The sequence below is a fragment of the Diuraphis noxia genome, unplaced genomic scaffold (assembly GCF_037042655.1).
Source record: "Diuraphis noxia isolate RWA-SAM2 unplaced genomic scaffold, SU_Dnox_SAM2 contig0001, whole genome shotgun sequence".
Lineage (NCBI taxonomy): Eukaryota > Metazoa > Arthropoda > Insecta > Hemiptera > Aphididae > Diuraphis > Diuraphis noxia.
Genome location: NW_028301711.1, coordinates 17,589,308 through 17,601,539, shown reverse-complemented (window position 1 = coordinate 17,601,539; position 12,232 = coordinate 17,589,308). Strand labels below are relative to the sequence as shown.

At 31.0% G+C, this 12,232-nt stretch overlaps 2 protein-coding genes and 2 pseudogenes across 2 annotated transcripts; 2 read left to right on the top strand and 2 right to left on the bottom strand.

The window, feature by feature from the left end:
- Window positions 1-4,219, top strand: part of LOC149060057 (uncharacterized) — a 41,113-nt pseudogene extending 36,894 nt beyond the window's left edge.
- Window positions 4,220-5,608: 1,389 nt separating this feature from the next.
- Window positions 5,609-7,467, top strand: LOC149060056 (uncharacterized; annotated as a pseudogene).
- A 493-nt stretch (window positions 7,468-7,960) lies between these two features.
- On the bottom strand, window positions 7,961-10,165 carry LOC149060055 (uncharacterized). The gene is made up of 7 exons (XM_089216374.1): window positions 9,928-10,165; window positions 9,662-9,865; window positions 9,362-9,587; window positions 9,006-9,265; window positions 8,708-8,916; window positions 8,231-8,592; window positions 7,961-8,119 (listed from the first exon to the last, which is right to left on the bottom strand). Exons 1-7 carry the CDS (start codon window positions 10,053-10,055, stop codon window positions 7,961-7,963), a joined length of 1,548 nt encoding a protein of 515 aa, XP_089072500.1. The 5' UTR covers window positions 10,056-10,165.
- A 178-nt stretch (window positions 10,166-10,343) lies between these two features.
- Window positions 10,344-11,581, bottom strand: LOC149060054 (uncharacterized). The gene is made up of 2 exons (XM_089216373.1): window positions 10,773-11,581; window positions 10,344-10,500 (listed from the first exon to the last, which is right to left on the bottom strand). The coding sequence occupies exons 1-2, from the start codon at window positions 11,019-11,021 to the stop codon at window positions 10,378-10,380; spliced, it is 372 nt and encodes a 123-aa protein (XP_089072499.1). The 5' UTR covers window positions 11,022-11,581; the 3' UTR covers window positions 10,344-10,377.
- Window positions 11,582-12,232: the final 651 nt, after the last annotated feature.

Here is a 12,232-nt window from a genome sequence, read left to right as displayed (position 1 = left end):
GGGTGGCTCAGGGTGGGTCGGTATAGGCGTCTATGACGTAGGTGGCGTAGGCGGTGGTGTGGGGGAGGGGGTAGTGGTTCGGGTGGCTCAGGGTGGGTCGGTATAGGCGTCTATGACGTAGGTGGCGTAGGCGGTGGTGTGGGGGAGAGGGTAGTGGTTCGGGTGGCTCAGGGTGGCTCAGGGTGGGTCGGTATAGGCGTCTATGACGTAGGTGGCGTAGGCGGTGGTGTGGGGGAGGGGGTAGCTCGGTGGCCAGGCGTCTATGACGTAGGTGGTACGGCGGTAGGTGTGGGGGAGGGGGGGCTCGGTATAGCAGTGGTGGGTGAGAGGGGCTCGGTTATGACGTAGTAGGGCTCGGCATAGGTGGTAGGCAGGTTGGAGGGGTAATGGTTCGGGTGGGTTAGGGTGGCTCAGGGTGGCTCGGGTGGGATGGCGGGGGGGGGTCCAGAACCGGCTATTTCATACTACTACCGGTTGAGGAAATTAAAAAAAAAATATTAAGCTTACAGGGATCATATCGTAGAGAAAAAGCAAAAGTAAAAAAAAGTTATGGAACTGGAAAAGGTAAATATTAAAAATTAATAATTAATAATAATTAGAATGAAAATTTAGAAATTAAGTACCTACGGTACTTATAATATTATTTTTAAAAGGTGCCAACGACATATATCTCTCAAAATGGTTTGGTTTCGACGCCGTGCATTGTTTTTTAGCTGATAGAGATGATCCAATGCCGACTAAAAATTCTGTAAATGTGAGTTTTAATAACTATGTCATTATTATATTTTTATATAACATAATAATAATATATAATTAATTATTTATAACTTAGCTGGAGTGTGTTTAGAGTTTTTATTTTTAGACTTTAGGGGACTAATAAAAATAACGTATTACTCGACAAGAAATACTGTTATTTATAAATACATTGTATAGAAATAAACTACGTATAATTTTCAAATACTTTAATAAATTATTACATAAATTAGAATGAATAATGAAATAGTATTGTAGGTACTCAATTAATCATTAAAGTAAAATTTTAAATATTTTGCCATTGTACACTGCCATTTGTTAGAAAGTAATCAGCAAAATGTTCCCTTATTTCTTGCGCTTGAAGTGGTGGTCTACGAGCGATATTTCTTAAGGGTAGTTGTTGACGCTTATATTTGCATATCGTCAACAAGAAATACAATTATAATAATATAAATAATAATGTCGGTAACAGATAAGGCACGACGTACCTACTATCGCGGTGCCAAAATAAATGCGCGACGTATATTATGTAATACGTATAATTATAATATATTAACATTATAAAATGATAATGAATAACACGCAAACACACGAAATCAATATAGTCACTATTCAGTACGTACAAAACGTCTCAACGGACGCCCAGTTTTTTTGTCTGTGTAATTTTTATATTATATCAAAGTCGTAAGACAATCATAGTTCCTTTTTTTTACTTATAGTGTGTTCTGCCTAATAGCGATCAAAGAAAAACTGGCGTGTGAGGTATAAACACCACATATCATGATGTATACCTTTATTATTATTTTATTTATATATCTATTGTAAAATAGTGTGCTCTGCAAAATAGCGAGCCGTGTGAATTATATTATATATGTGATTCATTCAAATATTATTTTAGCGATACATGCCTTGTAAATTAGTGTGCTCTGCATAATAGCGAGCCGTGTTAATTATATTATTTAATATGTATATCTATTTTGTACTGTTGTGAGATTATTATTGTAGTAGGAAGTACACTGGCCAGTCTACGTTCCACACCATATATGTGAGTACCAAAATTATTATTATTTAATTGTAATTAAGAAATTATTTTTACACGAGCATCAGTAATAGCTGTGTTTATTTATTATTATTATTATTTGGTTTGTTCGCGCCATAAGGGCCGAGCTTTGTATCATATCTTTTTCTGTTGGGCCAGAAGGGCCATAATATATTATTTACTGTTATAGCCATAAGGGCTTGATTTATTTATTATTATTATTTAGTTTGTTCGCGCCATAAGGGCCGAGCTTTGTATTATATCTTTTTCTGTTGGGCCAGAAGGGCCATAATATATTATTTACTGTTATAGCCATAAGGGCTTGATTTATTTATTATACCATATTTTATACATTTGTGTTGCTGTGATTTTGTTATATTTATATTATTATTATTATTGTGTATTGTACAGCAACAGCAACTTATTACCAGAAACCTTGTTACCATTTTTATTATTATTTGTTTTATTCTACACTTCTACATACATACACACATTCATACACAAATACACATAATCCACAACATACACTACATAGCTCGACAGTATTTGCCCGGCAATCCCGACCACTGCTGTTCGAGCTATCACACCACCACACAACCAACTAGTCCTACATAACATATTTCTTAGAACTAGGTGTCGTAATAATTAAAGTTTGGTGGCCGGACTCATATATTATTACTATATACTACGGCCCGCACAGTAGTAAAGAAGTTGTAGTACTTCCAGACTCCCTCCAATCACCCCGTATCATGTGGCCTTCCTCTTCTCTATCAAAAGATCCAGATGGGGTGTAGATGTTTCTTGACGATTTACTACGTCTTAAAAAATTATGTAAGTAAACAACTGCCATAACCACAATTTGAGCTTTTTGAGGTTCCAATAACATTGGTTTTCTTAGAACATGAAAGACGGCAGATGAGATGCCAAATGCGTTCTCAACAGTTCGTCGAGCACGACTTAACCGGTAATTAAATATTCTTTCTTTTGTACCTTTATCATGGGTTCCAGAATACGGTTTCATAATATGTTTTGTAAGGGCAAAAGCCTCATCTGCAAGAATAACGAACGGTATATCTATATTTTTCCCTGGCAAAGGTTTTGGTGAGGGCAAGTTTAATTTCTCCCTTTCTATTTTTTTGTGTAATTCAGTATTTTTGAACACTCCTCCATCCGAAATACGTCCTTGACACCCGATATCGATAAACAGAAAATTGTAGTCTGCGTCGACTAATGCAAACAATACAATGCTAAAAAATGATTTATAGTTAAAATATTCGCTGCCGCTGTTCATTGGAGATTGCAAGACGATGTGCTTTCCATCCATAGAACCAATGCAATTCGGATAATTCCATGTTGTTTCAAATTGTCTTGAAATATCAAGCCACTCATTTGACGTGGAAGGCATCTATATTAAAATAGTGTTTTATTAATTTACCTATATACCTACTATAACACTTTTAAAAGTAAAAACTACATAATATGATACACGATTAGTGATGTTTACATAATAGTATTTTGTTCTTTTTCTGTATTATACCTTATATTATACGTGTATTATTTAGAGTTAGAAATTCATACAAATTTTTCTTTTTAAATCTAAGATTTTAAAATTTAACACAAGATTTAAAATAAGTTTTTCTACTTTTATCAAAAATAAAATATATAAAAGCAAGTAAAAATAAATTTTTATGAGCGTTTTAAGTTCATAATTTTACAACATTATCCAATACTGTATTCACGATGTGTTATAGGTATTCTTATTTAATATAATATATTTATTGTTATTATGTATTTCAGATTCTAAGTGAGACAAGAGAAATGTGTGCTTCACCGTATACTGGAACTGAAACATCCACAGACACAAGCGATATTTTTATGCCAGAGGAGGATGCACTTGATACAAGTGAAACATAAACATTTCCACAACAACAACAATTTGTATCTGCAGATAATGAGTTCACTTGTCCGAGTACAGTCCAACAGTCAAGAGGAAAAAAACGAAAAAATTTAGCCAATACAGACACAAGAATCGATGAAGCATTTGCGATTTTAAAGAAATCTGCTTCGAACATGGAATTAAATCAACCATCTCCCGACGAGTGTACTACATATGGTACATTTATCGGAAATAAACTTCGAAATTACACTCCAAAAACCAAATCATTTGTTCAGTATTACTTCAACAATATACTTTTTGAAGCGGATATGGGAAGATTTGATGGGATGAACGAAAGCAATCAAAGTTCATCTTTACCAACATGTTATGGTAATCTGCCACCAACAACCCATAGTTCAAGTCAAACTTCTCCTCATATTATTTTTCAAAATGTACCACAAGCACAACCATCCACATCAAACGCAGTTTTCAATCCAATATTTGAACATACATCAGATGGGTCTTCTCTAGAATCATCATACCTAGGTTAGGTAGCTACTTATTTTCATATTAATGGAAAAGTTTGTATTCATTGTTTTTATTTTAATTTTAATTTTGATGAAAAAGTATGTTTTTTATGTTTAAATTTTATGAAAAAGTATATTATTTATGTTTTAATTTTATGAAAAAGTATGCTTTTTATTTTTTAATTTTGATGAAAAAGTATGTTTTTTATGTTTATTTAATTAGAATGAATTTTGATTTGAATGAATATGTTAAGTTTGATTATTAATAAAACATTATTATTTATTACCTATGCATTACTTACTTTTACATATTCCTTTAAAACTTCAACGATTGCCATGCAGACTTCAGGAATTATACATGAAATTATTTGTTTTGAAATGCCGAATAAATATTGTAAGCTGCTATATGAATCTCCGGTGGCAAGAAATCTCAGCGTCACAGCTAGCCTAACTGTTACCGAAATAGCTTGACGCATATTCGTATCTTGCTTGATTACTTTTGGCCCGATGAGATTAATAATTTTTTTAAAATCAGCTGATGACATTCTTGTAAAATTTTGAAAATGGAAACTGTATACATCAGACTGCATACTATTTAACAAATTAGCTCCTCTATTTTCATTATCGATGTAAAGTTTTGATCTCCAAAAACGTCTTTTACGTCGAACTTTTTTTTCTTTGATTTTCATAAGTTCATGCATTACAATAAATGCTGCACTTGCAACTTGTAAATGATTACTCATAATTCACCAATAAAATAATAATTAAATAATTGTTATACTTGAAAAATTGCTTTTTGTAACACTTTTTTGTATTTAAACCAAAACGTTTCGATACTAAAGTATGTTAACAACTGTACTCGACTCTGGAATGGGCCCGAACAGCTACGCATAGTATATTTTGTGCGTCGCACATACAATATGTGTCCACACGAACAAACAGAATTCGTCCGAATGCTCATGCGTGCTCGTTCGCGTTCGAGTGAGCTCACTTCGAACGTCGCACAATGTTCGCTCGTGAGTACGCACCTTTAGATTTTGTGATTACTGCAGTTTACCGAGTGGGGAGTAGTGGTCACGTAATACGACGTCTGTAATATCGTCGTAATATTATGTCTGGACTTCAGACGCAATGAGAACGATATTTATTGACTTGTTTACTATGTCTAAATTTACAATAATATTATTTAATATTTCCTAATTATAGAAATTTCTATGAGGGTTTATATTCGAGTGCTAGCGTACGGAGTATTGTCGCGACTCGCGGAACCACGATATCAGTAATCGAAAATACGTTATGCCGACAAGTCGTTAATCGTTTTTTTTCTGTAATCGCGTATTCGTGTGTGCTGTTATAGTGTTATACCTACCTAGTTTGTGTTCGAATTGATTTAAAATATTTTTAAAACTTAAAATGCCTAAACCTAAACAATCGTTGGCTTGTCGTTTACGTGCATATGTGCGCGAATTCGGTGACAACATTTTTACCACTGATGGGACAATACTTTACTGCAAAATCTGCGACATAAAAGTGTCAGGTGAAAAAAAAATTAATGTTTCTCAACATGTTGCACGTGTTACGGACGATCCTGAGATGTCCGCACACAATTAAAGAACAAACACTTCCGAACTAATTATTACTTTCTATATTTTAATTTGAAAAGAAAACTTACAATAAATTTATGGAATTAATATAATGAGTTAGAAAATGGTCTGACAATAAAATGTTCTGAAGAGAATAACAATGTTCTGTCTTACTATTCTAAAATCCAACTGCCACGGCTTGCTATACGAGCCGTGCCTATAGCCAGCGCTTGCCTGGAATTGCTGTCACAGCAATCCTTCCAGACAGTCGCCGCTGTACAATATTATTATACGCTAGCTATATTATATACTAACTAATATGACCAGGGGTTCTTAACACACGTGATAAACATATGATGGGTATAGAAAAAAGAAATCAACAAAAAATATCTACTACTCAGACTTTATTAAACGGCCCATCGACAGCATCAACATTTAACTACGATCTATGCAAGGCCCTATTACCTATGTTCAAATATACCACTTTACAAACTATCTCAACCGTCATTTCGAAAATTTCTTGAGAAGTATACAAATAACATCATACCAGATCAATCAACATTGCGTAAGCAATATGTTACAGAATGCTACACAGAAACAATTAATAATATAAGAGCATATGCATCTGAAAAGAAAATATGGGTATCGATCGACGAAACGACAGATGTAGCTGGTCGTTATGTGGCAAACGTAATAATAGGCACCTTAGAAATCGATAGCCCAGGTAAAATATTTCTTTTGAATTCGGAAGTGTTAGATAAAGCTAACTACGCGACAATAAGTCGATTATTTGATAAGTCGCTTTTAATTTTATGGCCTGAAGGGATTAGGCATGAGAATATTTTGTTATTTTTATCGGATGCCGCACCGTATATGGTAAAGGCTGGTAAAACTATTAAAATATTTAATCCTAAAATGGAACACATTACTTGTGTAGCTCATGCATTGCATCGAGTATGCGAAGAAATTAGATTACAGTTTCCAAAAGTTGACAAGCTGATTTCAAACATGAAAAAAATTTTTTTAAAAGCTCCTTCTCGTGTACAAATTTTTCGAAGTATTGCACCAAATATTCCTTTACCTCCAGAGCCCATACTCACTAGGTGGGGAACATGGATTAATGCTGCGATTTATTATTGTGAACATTTTTCTTTGATTAAACGTGTCATTATGGAATTGGAAGAAGATGATGGTATTTCAATAAAAAAAGTTCATGATTTGATAAAAGAACCTAATATGGAATGTAATTTGACATACATAAAATCAAATTTTAGTGCATTAACAAGTGCTATTTTGCGTCTTGAAAAAACCAGTTGTCCTCTGTCCGAGTCAATTAAAATTGTATTGGATTTGGATGTGCAAAATACAATTGATAAAGCGCAAAACAAAATTGGTAAGGCTGTACAGTTAAAGTTGAAGACAGTTTTAGAAAAAAATACTGGATTTAAGTCAATATGTATAGTCTCAAAAATTTTGAACGGCGAAGAAGTGTCAAAATTGGAACTGCCAGAAGATTTAAATCTCGATGATATGACATATTTGAGATTTGCTCCGATAACATCCGTGGACGTGGAGAGGTCATTTTCTTCATACAAAACTTTGCTCACTGATAATCGCAGATCATTTATATTTGAAAATTTGAAAGAGTCCCTAATAGTACAATGCAACAATAGAAATGTAATTGAATAGTATGTATCTATTAACATTAAATAATATTTAAAATTTGAAGTTTTTTATAATAATTTTTTTAATTCATTTTTGTTTTAGAATGAAGGTGTTGAATACAGAATTGTTTTCAAAATATCAAAGAAATTTAAAATATTTTATAGTCTTTTTTATTATTTATTGTAATAAACAGGTACCTAAAATATAATAAAACCGTTTTTAATTTATTTTTTTCAATATTTATAAATTGTACTTTGCTGTTCTAAGAATTAATTGGTGTGAACCAGACCTGTAAAAAATATTTTTAAAAAGTATTTGAGTAAATACTCAAATACATTTTTTTTAAAGTATTTAAAATACTACTCAAATACTTCAGTTGTATAGTATTTCAAATACTACTCAAATACTTTTTTAAAGTATTTGGAATACTTTTCAAATACTTTTTGTTTTTAAATTAGATTTCTAATTAACGTAATATAAACACAAAGTAAGTTAATAATCAATTTAATTTTATTAATCAATTAAATAAATGTTTATTACATTTTAAAAACATTATGTATTCAAAATTTTGGTCCGTCATACTGCTTCTTTTTTTTGTCATGGTTGCTCCACCCACACTAAATACCCGCTCCACTGAAGCGCTGCTTGGCAATGGAGTATTGAATTTGATGAAAACCTATTTAAATAATGTAAAATAATGTTAATATTAAACACTAATACTAAAATCAATAAATAATACCTATATAAAAAATAAAACTATCATTAAAAAATCAGAAATAGTTCTTACTTTTTTAATTGTCGGTAAAAGATTTAAAATGTTTATATCTTTAGTTGGAGATGTTCCCAAATATTGATCTATTTCTTTATTTAAATTAGTGTCATACTCATCAGAAGTTTGAGACCAAAACTGAAAAAATGTAGAAGAAGGATCTTCTAAATTCTTTTCAACAGTTTCAATCTCAAATGTATTATCTTCATTTTGTGAGGCCTTCTCCTTGAACTCATCTAAGCATGCATTTTTAAAGTATCCTACAGCTAACTGTTTTTTTACATCATCTTTTATCCAAGCTGTCTTAAATGAAAGGTGGCTTAAAGCAGCTATGATGAGAAATTTATCATTCAACAAATCAGCAAACCTTTTTTGAATGCCTAAAATAGTAAAACTTAAATATAATTAAAATGTTTAAATATGTATAAATTGTTGATACTACCTATAGTATCAATATATCATTATGTTTTAATAATAATATTTTTGATTATTTACCATCTAATATGGCAGTAATAAGAGGTTGAACACATTTTAAAGTATAATTTTGAAACATAAGTTGATATTTAGAAATTAATTGAACAATGGTTGGAACCAAGTACCCAAAGAACATGTTGTTTTCACCTTGCAATATATCCAAACAAATTGCTAAAGGTTCCATAACTATCTGGTAATTAGTCAAAAAATCAATGTCATTACGATTGAATCTACATTAAACAAAACAATTAATTAATGAAATTTGAATAATGTAATTTATACCTAACTACTATAATTATAAAGGAAAAGTAACATTTACCTCACTATATCCAGTTCATCCATTAATAGCCTGAATTTTGATTCATTCAACTTTAATAATTTGTTAAGACATACTACAGCATCATAGAGAGAATTCCAACGAGTTGCGTTGGGTGTTTTTAAGTATCTACCACAACATTTTTTTATGGAATCGGCTGATTTGGTTGACCGCCCTTGTGTGTTCCAAAGAGCATAACACTTAGAAAATGTACATCTAGATTGTTTTTTATAACTTCCATCAAACATAGCTTTTTTTAAATCCTAAAAATAATATAAAAGTATAAATGTACAACATAAATTATAATAAATAATAAATAAAGATTATTAAAGTTTTAAGTGTCTTAAAGCTTTCAGTACAGTGGTTGAAATTAAATTCAATGTATGTGCTGAACATCTATGATGTGTAGGTAAAGAGTAAGGTAAGCTTTTATCTTCTATTTCTAGTATTTCTACACCATTCACCAACATATTTAAATCTATAGCTTCTACTTCATTAGTTTCATCGTCGTCATTATTTTCAAGAATGCATTGGTTTTCCATGTTTTCATGATCATCCGTATCATCAAATAAATTACCATATACTCTAAAATTTTCATAAAATCTATAATATTCCGTTTGATTAAGGTAACTAAATTTAAGAACATTTTATAAACTTACTTAAAGCTTTTAACAAAATTAGAGCCATTGTCAGTAGTAGAGAAATCAATTTTGTCTGTAATACCAAATGTGACATAAATGCTATCCATCGCTTTTGCTAAAACTTCATATGTATGAACACCTTGAAGTCGTTTAATTGCTAGCAAACATGTAGTTCTAGATAAGTCGTCATTAATCCATGATGCTGTAATCCCTATGTAAGACCTAAAAATGTATGCTATATTAATATATTGTAAAACAATCAAATTAAAATAATAATAAAATACTTTTTAAAAATTGACCACGTATCTGCTGTAGTCGCAATATGAAAACATTTTGACATATCTGCCTTGATTTGATTCATTAATGACTTATAATCAATTTCAATTCGCTTCATCAGTGTTGGTCTTGACATTAATTTTTTATTTGGAAAACCTCTCTCTATGATTTCTTTCAAAATAGGATTTTCAATTACAGAGAAAGGTATACCAGCACTAACTATAAAACGTTGTAATAGCTGATCTAAAGTGCCTAAAACAAAATAAATTTGAACTGATAGAAGCTAAATATTTTAAAAAATTTTGAATATTTTTATAATTTTTCTACATATGCAATATGCTACAATTAACGACCAAATTCGCTTAAATTTTATTCATTTTTTTTTATTGGTAACATAAAATGTTATAAAACAATACTTGCCTTGGCTAGTAAAATTTTTATTCATAAAATCATTAATACTAGGCTGTGTTCACATCTAATTTTTTGTCGCACAATTTAATTTTTTTCTGAGCGTTTTCATGTTCAGCTATACATGTTGATTCAATACCATCAATTTTTTTTAAGATTTGCAAATGCTTACTCTATTTAACATGCATACAAATAAATATTATGACAGATTAATAGGTAAATACATTAACATTGTTAATAATTTAATTATAATGTTTGAAAATATGAATAAGATAAATAATTTATTATTATTAATTAAAAAAGTATATTTGTTATATGTATCTGCCAACTGGTATATAATAAATTAAATATTATCATTAATTTATAATATTTAAATATATATATATAATAGTTTATTAGTATTTTTAGGAATATAAATATATTTATGTGGTAGGTAGATACTTACATTTAGATGTTTTCTTAGGTTAGAGTTTGATCGTGTATCAACTTTTAGTACTTTGGTACCCACACAGATCAAACATTTAATTTCCAGTTTTTTGTAAAAAAACTTATCATCTATTATTCGTAGAACTTTGAAATATTTGGAGTAATTAGGCCATGGTAAACAACAATTTACTAGAGAAGTAGTCGTAAGAGATGTATTATCCGGTTCTGCTCCACTTTCATCATCGGAATTATCTCTACAATTACTCATATTAAAAATTATAGTAATTAATTTTTATTTAGGTAATTACTTCACTGGATTTTAACTTTTAACACTTGTAAAAACTTGAAATGAAATGATCAACGAACAGTGGTCTACGAACAGTACGAACTACTACACATTAGTGCATACTGCATACACTAGTCTTTAAATTTATAAATAAAAGTATAAAACGTTGGAGGCTTGCAGCTATATACTTATAGTGGAAAAATGTATATTATTCCCGTAATCCCGCATAACCATTAAGGCAGGCATTGTATGAGATATTATCATTTATCAACAGTTACTTATCTAGTTAGTAGTTATCTAATAATGCAAAAGGAAATATTATTATTAAATATCTATTTTTAGAAACCTTTGGGTTTCGAGTTTTTCGACAAACACTGAAACACAGAGACAGAATATTAAATAAAACTATTATTCAATTATTGTAGTTGGCAATAATATTTTTTCAGCCAAATATTTCGAATAAAAATAAATTGTTCGGAAAAAAACCAAAGTATTCAATACAAATAAGTACTCAATACAAAAAAAAGTATTTAAAATACCATTCAAAATACTTTATGCTGAAAGTATTTAAAAAGTTATTCAATACTTAAAAAAGTATTTGAATACTTTTACTCAAATACTCGTACTTTACAGGACTGGTGTGAACATATAAAAATGTGTTTAGTTAATTATTTTTTGATATTAAAAATATTTTTCAGCTAAACTTAAAAATTTTTAAGTCTTTTTTTAGTTGCATTTTCCAGGTTAAATGCTTTTTTTTGTAGCATTATTGGCAATTTTTTAATTCCTTTATTGTAGGTTTTTAGTGCTTCATTTTCCTAGCCCTACTTATAAATCATAATAACAATCCCCGAACACACCTATTGCTAACGTTGTTGACAAGTCAACGGACCTTTATTCCTATAACCATTAGTAATAAAACGTAGATATCGCGCGCTAATGCACCAATGACCGCAGTGTTATGCAATAAATGTTCCCCGTTCCCCCTTCATCATGCAGTGTTCGTCGTCGACGTGCTGTGGTTGCCCGCCGCCCGTCGCCTCCAGCGCTTTCGTCGCGTCCGCTGGTACAGCCCGCAGTTAATACTGTACTCCCACGATATAATTGTAACAATCCCGCAAAAGTACGACACTGAGCTGCCCCACTACACAAATGAAGCATCAAGTTCCGTCGACGGCCTACGGCACACCGCC